The 19,441-nt window shown below is 39.2% G+C and overlaps 1 protein-coding gene across 1 annotated transcript in view; it reads right to left on the bottom strand.

Moving 5' to 3' along the window:
- The window catches only part of LOC104270596 (uncharacterized protein C20orf26-like), a gene marked incomplete at its 3' end in the record, with an annotated part of 32,308 nt that overhangs the window by 5,590 nt on the left and 7,277 nt on the right, over positions 1–19,441 (bottom strand). The window contains exons 6-15 of the mRNA XM_009865003.1: positions 19,005–19,137; positions 16,851–17,004; positions 13,616–13,707; positions 12,943–13,118; positions 10,919–10,958; positions 10,261–10,400; positions 7,734–7,860; positions 7,207–7,284; positions 6,497–6,703; positions 4,454–4,603 (exon numbers count right to left, since the gene is read on the bottom strand). Of these exons, the coding sequence (XP_009863305.1) occupies positions 4,454–4,603; positions 6,497–6,703; positions 7,207–7,284; positions 7,734–7,860; positions 10,261–10,400; positions 10,919–10,958; positions 12,943–13,118; positions 13,616–13,707; positions 16,851–17,004; positions 19,005–19,137 (1,297 nt within the window). The remainder of the gene's footprint in view (positions 1–4,453; positions 4,604–6,496; positions 6,704–7,206; positions 7,285–7,733; positions 7,861–10,260; positions 10,401–10,918; positions 10,959–12,942; positions 13,119–13,615; positions 13,708–16,850; positions 17,005–19,004; positions 19,138–19,441) is intronic.

Here is a 19,441-nt window from a genome sequence, read left to right as displayed (position 1 = left end):
AGCAGCTGACCACAGATTTTTGCCCAGCCCTCCTTCCCTCACTACTATTTATCCCAACTGAAACATTTCTTGTAATGCACAGTAGCATTGCTTGAGAAGGACAAACTTAACAAAGGAAGTGTTGGGTTTTTTCCCAAAATAAATTTCCACAATGGAAATCGTGTGGGCTTCAATAACTGCTCTGCCTTCTTTTTATGAGCAGAAAAAACACAGTTCTGAACTGTGCAATAAAACCTGACAGCTTGAACACAGCCATGAAATAAATAAAAAAATAAATAAAACCCCAAACCCAATAGCATGAATAATAATGAAAGGGCAGAAACAAGAAAATAATTCAACAGATGTGTGACATTTTTGTTCTTCATTGTGGATCAGTTATTCTTGTTAATTATATCACCTATTCTTCCCTTTTATTGATAATTACATGAAGCAGATGGATAACAGAATGCTCCCAGATGGTGAGAAAGCAAACAAGTTTATAAATTGTTTATTTATGAAGAAATCATTAGAAATTATTTAATTATCTATAGCTTTCTACTCCACCAATAATTACATGCACCATAAAGGCCGGCAGCACCGTATAAGATACTCAGTATTCTGTTGTAACCAACTGTTTTTTAACGTAACACGACCAAAATGACTGACAGATGTGCAAAACGCAATAATAATCTAATCTGTTTTAACACTGTGGGAATTAAGACTTTGAATCTTTGGATCTTCTGCCAGTTGGCACTTCAGCACCACTCGCAGATTCGAAATCCAGAAATCAGAGATTTCCTTTTGATTTGGAACAGCTGTAGGAAGCGTTTGATCTAAAGAGCAGGCAGGAGCTTTTTCAGGTCCATGTCCTGAAACCCTAGAGCATGGCAGATGCAAGGCCTGGTGTGATTCTGAGCTCCTGGGTGGAACCTCCAACACGGGCACCCTGAAGCCTGGGGTCTTCCGGGACTAGCTGCAAATCAAGATCATTAGCACCTGTGCCATTGCAGAGGGCTGCACTGGGAGGCAGGGGAATTTAATGCCTCCCCCTCCTCACCTTCTCAGTCAATCCTTACCCAATTTAGCCAAATCTCCTCAGTAGAGCAATGAGAGATAAGTTTTGTAGGAACAGACACACAAAATCAGTAGCAAAATATATTTGCCATCTCAAGGAGTGAGGTAAACACTCTGTCATTAGTGGCTGCTACAGAAAGATACTACAGGGTCTACAATAACCTGCAGCCCTTTAGGATATGGAGAAGCCCAGCTTGGGATGTGACAGGTCTTCTGGTGCAGAGATGAAGGATTACAGAGTTGTGGTTTTAAGAGAGAGAGAGGGATAAAAACGCGTAGTTCCCTTAGAACCTGTGCAAAACTTTAACTAAAAGGCTGGGCAACAGAGAGGAGGAACAGGTAAGAGTTCCTAAACTCTCTCTGAGCAATAAGCAGAGAGGCAGCACAAATCAAACGCCTGGCTCAAATTAGAAACAAGATTGAACCAAAGGAGATGTCTTGAGGACATGAAGAGAACAGGGTGGCTGGGAAACTGCAGCTGAACAGTCACTCCGGTAATGGTAAGTTGTGTTTTCACGTAATAAACTTCTGGATTTCAAAAGTAAAAACCTTTCTACCTTACCTCTAGCTCTCTCAGAGAAAGCAGCATGGCACTTACATTTTCTTCATTTTTCCAGACACCGCAGCAGAACAGAGAGATTTGACAGAGGGACAAAGAGAACAAGCGATCACAGACTTAGCTTCTGGAGCTCATCTGTCTCTCACGATACATCCAGAGCTGCAGGAAAACTGCCTCTCTGGCAGAGCAGAGATCCATCTGCACTGGCAATGCACGGGAATTAGCTGAGGACAAAGCTTTCCTGATTTTCTGCTTCTGGCTTTGGAGGAAGGAAATGGGTAAGAGCCCTTGTGGGTCCTGGTTGAATTATCTGTACCAGGTCAATATTTATGAGCGAATCTCCTCAGGCTCACAAGCAGGCTGGAACATATGAAGAGATACACAAACTGATTGAGCCCCAGGGCTCCCTGTGTGCCACTAATGGCTACAGATACATATATGCACAAACCAAGGGCTGTGCTCACACACTGAACGGCTGAGCTGCTGAGCCTCAAGCTGCTACTGGCAAAAAATAAGTTTTGCAGCAAGAAAAGGCTGGGACAAGAGGAAGGCAGCTGAAAAAAGCAGTAGGTGAGAAGCACATGTTGATGGCTAGATAGCAGGGAGCATCTTGTGGGGATCAAAGCAAGAATTTCATTACAGTTACTCCATTCAGAAGCGTTAAATAAGCAAGTAATTAAGTAGGTCAGGCAGTCTCAAATGAGAATTTACTTGTATTTACAATCTTTGTATTGTAATTTATGTGAAAAAAATCCTGCCATCGTTACAGCTATCCAAAACAAGAATTACAGTGATAACCCATCCTCCAAGCTTTCAGGAACAAAGCGGGCATCACAACGTTGTTTTTCCATTTCCCTTTTCCTAGCCTGCTAGTATCTTCTGCGACCAAACAGTGTCTCACCATGTCTCACAGTACTGTGTAAGGTGACAATTCGCAGCCTTTCCATTTTGCAGAGTTATCGAATTTAACTTCTTGATGTGGTATTTTGCTCCCTGCCACACAGACTGAGTCCTTCCGTTTACAGTGCGTCTGAGCAGGCCTTTTGATCACTGCAGAAAGGTAGGAGTATAATAACAATGCGCCTACTGAAATGTGATCAGGTTCATTTTTATAAAATACGCCTCGTTTTATTTGCAACTTAGCTGCACGATTTTGCAGGGAAGTGCGAGATTATCCTCGAGGATCAATCTTCCTTTCTGAATTAGAATAGAGAGAGGGCAAATGCCTTATGCCTGGCCACTACCTGAGCGAACAAAACATCCAAGGTTTAAAAGCAGCACCTGCTGCTTATTTTTATGGGTACATTCAGTGCCTTATGGTAGGTTACCTCCTAAGTTATAAAGCTTTCCCAGCATACAGTGGCCAAAGGTCACTTCATTCACTCCACAGAAGAGGCAATTTAGCTTTACATGGTTTCAAGTTCTTGGTGTTTCAGAAAACTAGAGGCAGCAGTAGCAGAGTAGCTTTATCCTCGGGTTACCACCCAGGGATCAACCCCAGATATCAGCTGTGACAGAACACAGGCTGTCAAAAATCTATAATTAATGCCAGTGGCTAAGCATGAATACTTACACAGTGGCTAGACTGCATTATTTTTTTCAGTAAAACTTCTCCAGTGAAAATCTCACACGCTTTATTAAATAGAAATTCATTTAACTTTTGAGATTTTAAACAATTATCTCACTACCTATAAGTCTCACAAACCCTCAAGAAGAACCTGGCAGCAGAGTAGGCAACAGATGTGCAAATCTCTCAAACACAGCAAGAATCAAGTGATTCTCCAGCTCCAGCAAAAACACTAAGATGAGCTCTTCTAGGGAAGAGAACACGTAATTTTGAAGATAAAATAGGAAGTAGTTGTAAGAAAAGCATCAGTTTATTCCACAGAGCAGAGGCAGGCAGGGATGTGCGTGTGGAGGAAATGATGTTCAATAAAGTCAAACTCAGCCCAATGGCCTCAGCCATGTTCCAAATTTTGCTTTGCCAACTGCTGCCTAATGAAGAGTTTTGGATGCCAAAAATCACTAACTGTGAAAAGGAGAGCACTAAAAATATTATATGGGAGTTCGCCTCAGCCAACTGGAAGTTAGTTGACAGACATAAAGCTCCCTAATTATGTTTCTTTAGGCAATTACAGCTACCTACTGAGAGCATTGTTCACCGATGGTGTTTTTCCTAATATTTCAGCTTCGCTCATTACTCTTGTGAGGAAACATCTTCACATCAAATTTTAGTTACTGCAAAATGTAAGACAGAATATTTAACAAAAGAAATAGACTTTTAGAACCTTTGGATTGCAGGAGTGCTACGCAAATAAGAACCGTTTCATAACTAAAACAATCTTTCCTTTTGCTGTTAAATCACTCCTGGTATTTTGAAGTGTTCTTTAAGGCTATCTAGCACATGGAAGAAACCCTACTTTGGACTGAAAAACAAAATTTACTTAAGCAATTTCTACAGAAATAGTCAGAAGCGTGACACTGTATTTTTCCTATTTGGAGAGCATAACACCTTGATAAACTTACCAGTAAGATGGGCTGAACAGCAAGCTGGAACACTCAAAATGCATTGGGAGTGTGAAAGCAACGTAATGAAAAAAATACCGTTAAAACATGAACGTTTAGCCCCTAAATGCTACAGCTCAGTGATGGCTGTTCGTGACGCATTTGAAATTCAAGCTTAGCACCGGCGATGGCTGGGTTGTAAGGGTATGGCCACCACCTTCAGTGTAATTAAGGAGTAACCCATCAACAACACGCTGATGGTAATGCCACCCCATCTGCCAGCGCCTGCACTCGCTGGCACCGCGCCTCCTGCCTGCTGCCGCTTCTGTTACCCACCTGATCCTTGGAGACCTGCTCCGACGGAGCGTTTCTGCCAAGCTCTTCCAGAGGATAGACAATCTGTCGTCTCGGTCGCACGGGAACCATGTAATGAAGGGCAGATGTCAGGGAATGGGCCCGGGGATTCTGAAAGTGAGAGACAGCAATCTATATTTCAGCGGCGAGAATGTCAGGACAGCATGTCGCAGATGTCCCTTGTATGGCTTTGCAAATACAAAATTCTTAGCTCTGTTGGCTAAATCTGAGATAGAAATCAGCAAATAAACAAACATACTCAGAGCAGAGGAATGAATTGCTGATAATTCCTGACACTAATGAAGATAATTATGAGAGTAATTACATTACTATCTCTGTGGGAATGACAGATAAACAAGTGGTTTGGTTTATGGGATTTTTCAGCACAAGTATTTTCCCCAGGAGGATATTTTTCTCCATAGTGATCATGAATCAGCTTGATTTGACCTCATTAAGCTATGTTATCTGCTTACTGCTAACCTTTGCTTGTTTGGCAACGACCAGTTATGAATTTATATAGGAATTCTATACCGACTAAAATGTCAATTTCATCCAACTGATAAATGTTAATAAACTGGCAGGAACTCAAAGTGAACAAACCTCCTAATGCTAATGCGAATAGCACGCATCGGTAGGAGTAGCTGTGTTCCGTTTGTTACAGCGCGACTGGCTCTGTCGTAATTTATGACGTGAAAGGGGAAAAAAAAAATAAGTACGAGAATTATAGGAATTAGAGAATGAACATTAATGCAAACTAAATTACACTGAAGTACCATTTCATCCACAAATACTGAAAAAACTTGGTGTTACCATGTTAAGTTATCACATTTACCACTGATTAGATAAGCTGAAGTAACTTAGAGGAACTCTGAAGCCTGGGAACAGACCAAACTGGAATCATTAGCAACATTTAACTTTTCTCCTCCATCCACTGCCATTAAACTGCATTTTTGTAAGTGCCTCTTAAGAATCTGAGAGCCTAGTGCTACACGAGGACACCAGTTCCTCAAGAAAACACTTAATAAAGTCCCACCAAAGTGCACAGGAAAGAACATCCTTCTGAAAATGTACCCGTGCCTAAGCCGTCGCAATTCCCAAGTTACCCAACGGTGGCAATTTTAAAAACACCCAAGTGGCCAAGGGCAGAATTCATCTCGGTCACCATGTAAACGCTAGGTGCCTGATGCAGCCGCCCGCGCAGACACCCCCAGAGTTAGCGCCGAGCACCCCAGAGGGCAATTCTTTCTGGCCAGCGACTGGCAGCCGTGACCGAGGGATGAACTGCTCTCTGAATACACTGCAGTCTCCGCTCCTGCCCGCGGGAGCCTCGGTGATTAGCCTGGGCCAGATCAGAGCTGCAGATGGCTACACCAACAACGAGCTGATACGTCTGAAAAATTTTACCTCGTGTTCCATTTTCTAACGTGAGGCTGACAACAAGACACATACAGAAGTGTTTTGGAAAGAATCCTTTCTTTAGCTTCCACAAATTATGTTCTTCTCGGAAATAGATTTTCTCACATGGCATTCAGTTCCTCCGGCTCTCATGTGGCACTTGCAGAGACACAAGTCATGTTTTCAGGGACCACGAGGTGCCCAGGTCCCGCTGGGTTTTGATGAAATGCAATCCAGAGTACCTAAATCACTTCTGAAGAGTTCTTATAAACCACCTGGACCTGTTTTCAGGATTGCCCCCTTGCATTTACTCATGCTACGTCACTCTCAGTGACATCGCTCCTTTTTTCTACCCCATCCTCCAATTCATCCTGAATCTAAACAAATAGTGGGACCTCTCAAAATGAATTACACAGCTGAGTGGTGGTACATGGGACAGTACACCTCAATAAGGTTCTATTCTTAAACTGTGAAGGCAGGTTAAATCATGCGAGAAGAAAAGAATGAATCATTTTCTGCAGGTCGCTAGGAAAATTCCTGTCTACAGTCATTCACAGAAGCAGAGAGAAAAAAAAAGTGAGCAAAGATGATAATATTTAATATAAGAAACACAAATAACTCTTTTCCTACCTTGCCTTCCACATACTGTGGATAAACAGGATAGTAGAGAGAAGATTTGTGGGCCAAGCGAAGAATCTCCTTTAGGAAGTGTTTTGCGTAGTGTCGGAATATAGGGTTTAAGACGAAGTGGTAAAGATGTCCATGTTCCTCGTGCTGGTGGTGATTAAAATGAATAAAATCTTCAATGTTGTAATGTGATCGTATATACTCAATATCCTGGAAAGCAAGAGTTTGGAAATCACCAGTGAGGAAACAGCTCCATTTACAGTATTTTAGCAAGTGCCAATTAGTTGCTTTCTATCTTAAATAGTTAAGAAAGCAAATCTAAAAGGACAACCACTACTGTTTGCAGTATGCATGACAAAACTGCTTATTGACTTTGGAAATTGAGGGGGAAAGTAAGTGATTATAAACATGTTTAGAGGCAGAACAGCTTTGTCCTAGAGAATCAAACAGAGGGGCAGGAGGCATACTTTCAGAATGCAGCAGCAGCTTCTTGCACATAACAAGATGATTGTTTTTTTTCATCTGTGTGTCAATTATCATCTTTGAGAAGGGAAGTAGTAGAGGCTACATAGGAAAGAGAGAAAATGTACAGAAGCAGCATTCTTTATATATACTTTGTGTTAGGTAAACATATGGTGGCAAGCATAACATTCAGCCTTTAAGGCTGAGGACTAAGCATTACAGTTTTCATCCAACACAAAAAGAGAATTTACCATTTCATCTCTAACAACAGAAATGCCAACTATCTGATCCAGAACTTCGGCTATGAAAGCCTGCACCGGGATCCCATCCTGCAAGGCAGAAACAACAACACAAGCACATCTCCCATTTCATCAGCAATCTTTCTTTTTTATCATAACTGTGAACTTCACCACAGGATCACAGTCAGAATACTTTCCTCCCAGATAACCTCAACTTAACCACTCTAATTCAAGGCATAATATTTAAACAGTGTGTATATGTATGGCTGGACTCCTGACCACGCAGAACTTGCCTGAACTGACATTTCAGGTTGGATGTAACTGTTATAGGAGTGCTATAAAGCTCAGCCATGACTTTAGTCCCAGGTTAAGTAAGTTCTGATTCTAGGAAAGAACTATCACATCAGGCTGAACACGGCCTGCTGGCACTGACTTGAGTACCTATATACTAGACAGACAGTATACTAGCTTAATGTCATAAATTCTGGATGTTTTTACCAGTATTTATCCATCCTTTTATATCTGCAACAAATACTCACTGGATCTCTGCGAGCCAGAATAAATATCTTTAAGTCATCGAATATACTTTCATTCAAGCTAAGGGTTTTAATGAGCATTTTGACACCAAGTAGGTCACTGGTCATTGTCCTTCTTACATTAAATGACCTATTAAAAAAAAGGGAAAAAAAGAGAGTAAAACTTCACTCTATGACTAAATTGCACTCTGTGCAATATATGCAGCCAGTAACATGTTAGCTACAGACAGGAATATCCTGGCACTTATCTGGCTTACACACTCTGTTATAAAACATTTTCCCACCCACTAATGACAAAAAAAAATTACTTTCCAGTGATACGGCTATAGCATCTGAGGAACTCTTATGGTGTTCACTGAAGGTATCGAGCCTTGCTGATTAAACAAGATTCACATAAGACTCAGAGAGTGTGGTTCAAGGATCTAAATTACAATTTAATTTCCAATAATTAAGTTAAAAACCCCACAATTAAAAAACTCTTGTGATTCACGTAGTATAATTTCCATTCCTGTTCTTGTTTTCAGTATATGCTATTCAGTATATGCTATTCTTCAGCCTAAGTCACAGTCACATGGAGACTGATTTTGTGGAACATGGCTGTAACAAACAGAACTAGTACTTAAAAAAAAAAAAACAACAAAAAACCCCAAACATACATACCAAATATTGGATACATTATGGGAAATTTTATAGCTCATTGATAATTTTCAACTTGGGTATTTGAGCACTCAAAAAGGATGCTAAATTACAAGCTAACCCTGAACTTCTAAGTGAGCAGCAGCTTAGTTTCCACATTTGTTACCACATTTCCACAGACGGTTAATTACGAGACCAAGCACGCGAGGAGGATGAAAGGCCAGCGATGTGCTTTACTCTGCAACCCACAAGCATGCTATCTTCCTGCTACTCTACTGAGCCCGGCACGTTTTTCTCCCCAACCACATCCAAAAGAGGCAGCCATGCCAAAAGTGAACTGCATTTTTAATATGACAAAAACTAGAATATGCAAAAAACTTGAAACCATTTTTTAAAATAAACAAACCCACCAGATGCACCATGAGTATGCCCAGGGAGGTGGTGGAGTCACCAACCCTGGAGGTGTTTAAAAAAAAAGTAGATCTAGCACTTGAGGCTATGGTGTAGTGGTTAGGTATGCTGGGATAAAGGCTGGACTAGATCTTCAGAGGTCCCTTCCAACCCCTAACATTCTGTGATTCTGTGAAATAGTAGGAAGAAGTTTCCAAGGTTCACGCTCATTTCTCTTTCAGCAGTGAATTAAGTCACTCTAGATGCCCAATTCCTTTGACTGCTCAGAGACCAGGATGCTATTATTATTATTACGCTTTTTAGTGAGGACTGAGGGAAAGTATCCATTAAGCATTTCAGCCTATGCCTTGTTATCATAGTTTTTTCTCCTCCAGTGTTAAGTAGCAGCCCTGCACTTCCATTTGCTGCACTCTTGCTTTTTGTGTACTTAACACTTTTTCTTACTCCTTTAACAACCTTCGCTAATCAGTATCTCATTTTGTGCCTGTGCCTCTTCTGATTTTGCCATTTCATGTCTTCATATTCCCATCTTTTTACCCTTGTTTTTCTCTTAATCTGTTTTCTGCAACTTCCTTTTCACTCACACGCCTTTCAAAAGCCCTTGGTGCAAGTACAATGTATTGATCTTTAACTTTTTCCTATTTTGGTTTTATCTGAGAATATCTGCTGTTGTGCACCAAGTGTTTTGTTCTTCAGAAACTTTCCGAAAGCTTCATCTGGTTTCTTCCACAGGTCTTCTGATCGCAAACCTCATCAAAAGGCTATTTTTTCTTACTTTTCTGCACAGTTGCAAGAGGGCTGCAGGTAGAAAATGCTACTAATTACCTTATTCTGTTTCCATGGAAGGGCTAGTTTCATTTGGAATATGCATAATTTTAATCAGAATTGTAAGGGTGGGCTTTTTATGTTAGTTTTATTTTATTTTTTTTAAACATTGATACAAGTTTAATTTTTGACCAAAACTGCAAGAGAACATATGAGTACCAATCCTGCTCATGGATTACTGAACAGCTGTGACTGAGATTAGCAGGAATTACTCCAGTGGCTTTCTCTCCAGCCAGCTGGATTCTCACATAGCACAGAGAAGCCCAATTTCATCCTGTGGTAAAAAGCTTCTGCACAGGTCTAGAAGTAGCTGGCCAGGTCCCGCATGAGCTATTTGTGTACCACCAAAGGTGATTAAGTATGCAATTAGGACAGAAGTATTTATCTGAAACCATGCAGTATTTAGCTACATTAAGACACACACACACATAAAAAACAGTAAAATCTGCCACTGTGCCACAACTGAAGCTTAGTGTTTTGGGCAGTTTAGCCTTGTGATACAAAGCATTCAAAAACTCATCGCATATGTCATAGCACTGTGCCCTAGATCACCAGTATTTCAGAACAGAAAAGTCTGCAGAGTATCACTTAAATTCAAAGGTATGAAATAAGTGATTCAATGCCAAAAAAAGAAGAGATAATGAGGCACATGACTCACTTGAGCAGTCCTGCCCGGTGGAACACATAAAGCTCATAACCAAACTGGGAAGTGCAGGAAGGGACAACTCGAACAAAACTCTGGATCAGGTGGAAAACTGGTACGTGATGTGGCACCAGGATGACACAGAAGTCTTTGTCCTGAAAAAGATTTGTGGACACTAACAGCTCTTGGTGACCTCAATGTAAGCTTTACACAAAAGCTTCTGACTAGAGGGGCCAGAAAGAAAACACACTGAGTAACACTGTGTTTACAGCGTTTGGCTCACAGAAACAGGTCTTGTAACTCCCACAGTAAAGACTTATTAATTAATATTCTGATATTCTTAAACAGTCCTTTTTCTTAACCCATCCTCCCTCCCTCTTTTTTTAAGGTGTGCATTTGTGTTTGTTTTTTTCTTTAGGTTTGATTTTAAAGGAGTTTGAAACATTCGCTTTCTAAATCTGCATGTCAGAAAAGTTCCTGTGGGACACAGACAAAGAATACATGAAGTCCAAAAGTAGCCTAAGAGAGGAAATCCAACTCCTCCAGGGTAACTCTCCAGAGCGTACTCCTGTGAGTCACTGACTCACTCGAGCATCACATCCAAGTACTCTGGCTGACAATTGCACCACCACCCCATCAGGCACACAAAAGTTAAAATTTTAATTGTACATACTGGAAAAAGCTTGAAGACATAATGCAGAAAATCCAGCGATCTGCAACCAAGGGAAAACATTGTTAAATCAAGCATGTAGCAGACAGATTCTACACATTCTGATATTTACAGACCCGTAAGTGCAAGGAACATTTATTCACAGTGCTAATGAAGTCAGTCCTGCTAGTTCCCCAGGAATCAATTGCAGACCTTGCATGCTGCACATCAGTTGTGGATTTCTAGTGTTTAAAGCATTACTCTTGGCAAAAATAAGCCTGAATGTTTGAAATAATATCAAAACATTAAGCTCTTCACTGAAAGTTTTTAAAAAAGTAACAAACATTGACTCATGTTGTGGACTCCAACACTTCTCAGAAGTCACTGGCAGAGTGCCAGAGCAGCATTAGTACGCAGCAAACAGCTGTTGTTGCTACAGTATTGTCATCCAGTACTGAGTTCTGTCCCAGTCCACTCAGTAAACCCATCCAGTGTATTCTGTAGACTAACAGGAGTATCAATACTTTGTTTTTTAATACTTGACGACTTGCCCCTTCTCGCCTACTGATTTAGAGTAATTCCACTCTCCTTTCCAAGGCAACAGTGAAATGTGAGATTATGAGAAACCTAAAAAACTTTCTGCTTCTCCTATGTGTAAGGATATGAAAGAGCTCTGAACCCTTCCAATAGAATTATGCTGAAGCATTATAAAATATCTTCCCACCGTACAAGATGTGTCTTTTGAAGAAATTCAATACAATTCCTAAAAACATTGATAAAACCCCTCTTCCTCCCAGTTACCTTTAATTACTTCCCCAATAATGTTACTGAAGAGAGAAAATATTTCTAATTAAAATATATATGATTGAATGGGAAGTTAAGAAAGCTTATATAGAGATCTGGGTTGGGGTATTACATATTTAGCTATATACAAAACAATTATGACTAGTTCGTAGAGTAGTTAAACCAGGGAAAGGAAAATGCCGTAGCAGTGTAGTTTCTGTTCTCTTGTACCCAGCACCCTCTCGGCAGCACAGAATACAAGATCAGATTCCGAGATAGTCAGGACTACCTCATGCCATCCATTCAACTTACTTGTTTTTCTAATATTTCTTTTACAAACAGGTGAATCAAGCAAAAGCACAGAAGCAAAATACTTGAAACATCAAAGGTATACAGATTCCTCAGCTCAGAGAGGAGGATCTCACATGAGTTAATCTTGGGAGAAGCCTTCAGAAAGGAAGGCTACCTTCTCCAGAGATACCCATCTTGGAATCCAAACTGTTCCAGAGATGTCTCCAGGGAAAAAAAGAAGGGATTGCAGCACTGAACCATAAACAAGGTGAAAGCATCTTGAACAGAAACACCACTGGTGCATAGGACAGGGTGTCAGAAGGGGGCAAAAAGTGGCAGATCCCTATCCTAAACAGGATACTGCGAGCAGAGAACTCAACTAGTCTACAGAGACATTGTTTTCCAACAGAGGTATACACAACTGATTTGAATTACTATTCCAGTACAATGGAGTCATTCCAGAGCAAGTCCCTTGCCTCAATATAACTTTAAAATGTTATTCTGCAAGAATTATCTTGCTTGAATTTTATTTTAGACTAGACTGTTCATCAACTAACTCTTCTGAGTGGACTCTGCAGTGTGATTGTTTTCTCATATGTACATTGATCAGTGTTTCTAAGCCTAGCACACACTTGTAGCACTGCATTTCTCTCTCCTCCTAATGAGTTTGAGCTCTATTACTCAGTGAATGTGTACCAAGAAGCCCATGTGTTTGCTTTGTTTTGGTAATTTGGGATATTTGAAATTGCAGCAGATGCATTGTTTAATCCCTTTGGGTAGCCCCCCTCCTCAACAAAGAAACAGTTTCAGAAAAAGAATTAGTTTTCAATGACTTCTGATTTTTTTTTCTGCTTAATCGCTCTCATTTACCCCCAGTAGAAAGATGTTTTTTCAAGTGGTACCACAGTGGTCACTCATCATCTGAAAACTGTTACTAAGCTGGGGAAAGCAGTAGCTATTTCATCCAAACTTACCTAGTTTCATGCTTCTCATCAATACAGAACAGACGGATACAGACAGCATTTGGAGCTCCTCGGTACACTGGACAAAATGCACTTTCTCCAGGGTCAGGAAGTGTTGCTGAGGCTTTGAGATCTTTGACATCATCTAACGACAGATCCGTACAGGAAACGATAAGAGCTCCATCTTTCTGCAGTAATGAGAGGCAAGTGATCATTTAAATGAAAGTATTTTTAGAAATGTTTTAATTAACAGGTTCTTGCATTGTTCCTATCTTCTAGCACTCCAAGCAGACTCACAGAGGTGTACTTGTTGCTTATCACACTTGGACAAACACGGAAGTTCAAGAAGATATTTTTTGTGTTATCTGTTTGTGAAACACTAGGTAAAAATAGCCCTTAAAAACACATACATTCTTGCTGAAGAGCAATATATTCACAGACTAATAGTTACCATTAGAGTCCCTTTGTGAGGCGATCAAATATTTATCTTTCAGAAATGTTTTTGTATTAAAAAAGTTGTTTCCAGATGCATATTGAAAATACATGGAAGTTAAAAATGCATCCTCTCCACCTCTCCAGACCCTTGCCAGAGGACACTGCAGGAGAGGAGGTGGTACGTACTGCTTGTCCTTTGCCTCCTGTTAGCATTTCAATTTATCAGCATTGCTGCATACAGCAGTACTACCTGCACAGCTGCATCCTGATCACGAATATGTTCAAAGGCTTGAGATGAAACAGACTCTGGTTTTTCATTTGTTTGATTGCTTTTATCTTCACCTGAGAAATGAAAAAAGAATTAATACATCAGGCTTAAAACCACAAGCTTAACCCTCAGAATCACAGCAATAATACAGCATGCCAGACAACGTCTGTTGACTGGTTTATTTTATTTATTTTTAAGACAGACTCTCCTATAGTTACTTGGCTAGAACTTTATTAGATTTCAAGGTAAAAAAATAATTAATCAGAGAATTGGTTGCAAAACAAGAAGTGAACAAGATAGTCTGGAAGCAATTCTTATTATAAGCAATACATTTTTACCATATCTGATGAGAAAAACATGAGTCATAAGTATCGACGAGTATCTTAAACTCTGTGCTTGTCACTAACTTGTTTTCTGCTGAACACAAGGATAAGCAAGGGCTCTTGATTCTCAGATCAATTCTCCTAAAAGAACTGAAATTCAGAATAAGCCCTACTCAAGCCAGAACCCTTAGTTACTGGTGCAAGCAGGGACCAAGAAACAAGATTTAAATTCCTTTCTCACTTGCTAAACCCAACTGGCTCTCTAAACCCCATTTTACTTCTTATGAAGGGAGGCTGCTGTTTCCATCCCTCTTTATCGATATGTCTTTTCCCTCCTCTTTCTCTAAGAATTTCTCTCTGCAGTAACCAGTTCCTAAATCTGCATAATGATGCATTGTTTTCTTTAAAGTCAGTGGAAGGTGAGGGTATTCTGATGCAGAAATCATCTGATAATGCATCATAAAGGTCACATTTCAAGTTAATGTTATAGACTAAAATTATTTTAATCATCAACTTGAAAAAGCAACATAGAAATACTAGCAAATCCTAAGTATGCAATCCAAATAACAACCAAAATTACTAAAACAAAGCATCAGCTGCTGTTATTTTTAGTCCCTGAACATATCTTCAATAGTTCTGCCATTCCTTGAATTATCACCTCCATTATTTTACCAGTATGTTCACAGTTTGGTTTTCTATTTAAAATTAAAGCCTGAAAATAAGTTTTACCTAATAAACTCTTGAGGTGTAAGCAATCGCTGCTGCAGAGAACACATCAGGCCAGCAGGCCCTTGCATTCGAAAGCCCCAGTAACACAAAGAAGATAAAGTTTCTGAGCTCCAGGACACACAAAAAACAACTTCAGAAAACCCAGCACAAAAAAACGTCTTCACTTCTGTCTCTGAACTTTACCTTGAGAAACAGATTTAAGCCACATTCACTGACATAAGCTTTTCTTCAGTAATAAGGGTTTTTTAAAAAAAATACTTTAAAATAATTTAGCCAAAAGTATTTTTAAAAAACAGTTACCTGAAAATCTATTTCTGTGTTAGTAGAAAAGAATGTAGATGCAACGTGCAGGGCAAGAAGAAACACGAGGGTTAGAAATCACGGCTTCTCCAGGGGTATCACAGATGTGAGACTTCACAGAAATGATCAAATGTCATCTTGATTAACCCAGCTACATTTCTCATTATAAACAGCCTTGCAGGTGTCAGAAGTTAATTAATACAAGCCTCTTGTTGTCATGTAAATATTGATATGTTGCTTCTGACTTAACACTACAATGAAATCCCTTAATGGCTCCACCATCCACTACCTTCAAATGTAGCCACGTCACTGTTACACAGACACTGCATATGAGCGGCTGGCAAAAACATAAATATTGCTGCACTGAGCGAAGTAAGGCACATCAGCAAAGAGCGAATTAAAATAATTCTGTGATTGCTGGGTCGTTAGCAGAGGTAGCAGTCAGCAGGATCAAGAAGCTGGTTCACCATGAAGCCTGATGAAAAGCCCTTGAGTCATTCCCACTGCACCATGTTTTCTAGCTGCTAATTCGTGACACCATATAGAGCAACAACCAAATTACTGTAATTACCCCAAAACCTAAGTGGCATATCAATACTGTGTTAAAGACAGATTTTTTTGTATACTCTTTCATTATTATTCGGTATTACATTTTCAAAGGAAAAACAGTATCAACCTGTGGTCTCTGCTTAAGAGCTAAAGAGCTTGGAAAAATATCTTATGTTTTGAGGGTTTTTTTTTAATGAGAGAAAACAAAATTATAAAGCCATGTGGTTTGCATTTTAAATTCTCAGCCTTTGAATTTATTAAAAGGAAGACCACATCCTCTATTGATGGAAGGTGGCTAGTGAACCTTCACACCAAGGCACAATCTGGCAGCAAATTTCCAATGCAGTAGCCAGCAGAAACAGTGCGATCATTAATGCAGCATTCCTATAATTAATTGGGTTATGCAATATAATCAAATATAAGCTATGTGACCGACATTATAATAAATTCCAATGATACAGGCTGGCCCTTATATTGGAAAGGCTTAACAAAGGACTACTGGGATGCCACTCTCATGGGCTCTACATTTACAAGAAAACAAGTTATTTCTCTCTGCAAATTACATTTCTAACAAAATGCAAAAGTCAGAGCAGAGGAACTAGCCTTATGAATGGGTTGGGATTTTTTTTGCCGTACAGCAATTCTATTGCTGAAAATTAGTAGATAGCAAAATGTTGCCCTTCTACACAAAAATGTCTTTTGATACTGAAGAAAAAAAGAGGACAACTCTGAGTCATTTAACATGACACTTCTGTTCTACAAACAGGTGACATATGTTGCTGTGTATTATCATTTGCAGTAAGGTGGCTTGTAGATGCATTGTTGTATCATGCCCTATATAAAAATAAACAAAATCTTGTATGCCAGAGGATTGCAAACAATAAGCAAAGAGAGAAGCTGGACCACAAGAAAGTAAGACAATAAGACAAGGTAATAGCCACAGTTAACCAGCAGCTTAGCTACTGACAGACATTATTAGAACCAGATTTCAAAATAAGTCTTCAATTAATAGTACAACGCTAGCTAACTGAGAATATACCTGATGCTTTTGCCTTCTGAAAGTTGAAACCCAGGTTTCTGCCGCCCATGCTATAGGCCAGAACCCCACAAACAATCACTTCCAAGTCAGAGATCGGGGATATCAAAGTTTCTTTCCTGAATTAAAAAACCACCAGACAATCAACTCCAAACCAGGGAAGTTTATTTGTGTTTTCTTGCTAGGCGACCTACATCTTCTTCCAACCTTTCACAAAACCTACTGAGAAGCTAGAAATGAATGCATCTCGAATCTGTCTAGCATTCTGGTACATAGATACCTTCTGGAACGCTTGACTTCTGGGGCATTTTGAGAATATCTTCAGGATGTGGTTTACAGAGTCCATGGAAAGGCCTCAAGTCAAAATACTCTTGCAACAAGGAAACATTTACTTGAGAACATAAGCTCATGAATCCTACTACAGCATCACCAGCCTGAAATATAAAAGCAATGTCACATATATGTAAAAGTTGAGGACATGATTTTAAATCAGGACAAAAAATTCAACAACAACAAGAAAAAAACAATTTTGAAACATAAAAGTTAGTGTTCCATCTCTGGCTGTGCATACCAGAAAGTATAAAGGAGCTATTTTTTGCAAAGTTAGAGATTTTTTTTCCTTGTAATGGTTGTATTAGGATCTCTATATTAAATGTTATAGTTCTTTTATTAGCTGTGACTTGCAAAAGCATTGTGATGATATATGGACCAAATAATGACCTATCGTTTCAGTAAAACATTTGTTAAAGTAAAAAAAAAAAAAAAAAATCTATCTTTTAAATACATACCTCCAAAAAGGTATATTTTTTTCTTTAACTTAAAGTGTAGCTAAAGTAAAATCTGAATTTAGCTAGTCATAATGGTTGACTAGTTTGTAGATAAAATTGTGCATAAATTAAATGATTAATTCAAGACAGCACTTATATAGTATATAAACGATATCCAATGCAGTATATGGTATGTATTATTTGCAGCAATTATAAGTGCTAAGTACTTACAAGTTCTGAAAAAAAAATAATTTAGAACCAGTGTTTAAAAAAAATAATTAAAAATGCCCTGGCAAGTATGAAAATGGCAAGCTCCTTGCAATGCTGAAATGGCACATGACTCTCTATATCTATTACTGAAAGTTTCCAGAAAGCTGCAGCCTTCAGAAAGAAATACACTCTGCAAAGTGAGAATTGGCATACTGAAGGTTTTTTAGCTTTAATCTAAGATGAGCCTACAAGAAGGAAGCTGTATAATTTTTAGTACTATACATAACTTTTGCGGTGAAACACACAAAACCATTTTTTTCTTAATAACACATAATGAAAGCCTCCTTTCTAAACATAAAGAAAACTGAATGGCCAGATTTGTAGAGCTGTTTTATCAGGCCATCAGCAAAAAAAAAAAAAAAAAAAAAGAAAACGAAAAAGTTTAATTCCCCCCCAACAACAAGTGATTGTTTGTTTGCCTTGTTTGCGTAACCAAACAAAAGCTGGGTCGCTGCAGTTGTCTGGCTGCGATGTAATTGTAGGCCCAAGGCTCAGCAGAGGCTGATTAACCAATCCATCTACCATATGTGCAAAAAGAGGTTGCCAGCTTCACTCTCTGCAGGGAAAATTGGCATCTATCTCGGTTTGCAGGGAGGTGTCTTTCCAATCTGCAGCAGCAGCGGCAAGCATAAGCTACCAGGGCCTGAAACACTTTTTGCTGGTTTCACATGGAGCCATAAATGTACAACCAAGATGTATTATTTATAAAGATAGCCATGTGCAACATCCTATTACGCTCATGGTTTATTGTTTCCCATTTGGCTTCCAATGGTAGTGATTACATATTAAGGTATTATAAAATCATTTGCTATAGAAAGCAGACTTTTAGAATTAAATAGGTTATGTTGCCTATCAGCTTAAAATACTACATGCAATTACAAACGTGAAAATCTTAACAGGAATTTTCAGCAGGATAACTATTACCCAGCTCTTTCTTATTTAAATTAATTCCTGGGTTTCCATCTTTAACTCGGCAAAAATCTGACTGCCTGAGCCAGGAGATAGAAGAAATCTACAGCATTTTTAACTGTCAAAGTATTACTGGCCACTAGTTTTCACACATTAAATTAATTTTCACCAGGAATGAAAAACTGCTCATCTATAATGCAAATGTCCAAAACAGCAACATGTTTTTTTCAAGACAGTCTGTTCCAATTGCTTGAGAAGAATCTACACAATTACTGGGAACTGCTCCTTTATTTACTTAACAGGAGACATCACTCCCACAGAAATACACCGAATAGGTGGTAGAGGGCACCGGGTGCATGCGGATCGCGGATTCCGCTTTCCAAATTTTTGTTCTGTTGGTTCACTGAGCTGCAGTGTGAGCTGTCACTCACACATGTGCACCACTAATATTATGATCAGACAAAATCAAGAGCTCACAGCCAACTGACCTCACAAACGACAGCCCGATTTCCTTCATCTTGACATTCTATGACATCAGCAAGGAAATATTCACCGTAAGTTTCTTTCAGAGTCTCACTCTGATGTGTCCAGATTGGCATGAGGTCATCACAATCTTCCAATCTACAAAAAAAAAATAATAAAAATATTAACATCCTAAAGCTCTGACATTACTAGGTCCTGATACTTTTGCCTAAGGCATCTCGGGCCAGGGGGGCTTTAGGGCTTGTATAAAATAATTGTATTCAGTGAGCCCAGTCATCGGTTGGTTAGCTGGCAGAGATCTCAAAGAGCAACACTAGTAGCAATTTAGAAAATCAGTTCTTGTGGGGAAAAAAAAAAAAAAAAGAGAAGAGAAGAGAAGAAAACAAAGAAAATAGTGCCTTTCTGCATGGGAGGAACAGTGCTGGGTATTGGCTAAATAACT

The sequence above is a fragment of the Apaloderma vittatum genome, unplaced genomic scaffold, assembly GCF_000703405.1.
Source record: "Apaloderma vittatum isolate BGI_N311 unplaced genomic scaffold, ASM70340v1 scaffold15212, whole genome shotgun sequence".
In the NCBI taxonomy this organism is placed as follows: domain Eukaryota; kingdom Metazoa; phylum Chordata; class Aves; order Trogoniformes; family Trogonidae; genus Apaloderma; species Apaloderma vittatum.
Note: the sequence above shows the minus strand (reverse complement) of the source record. Positions and strands in the feature narration are given on the sequence as shown.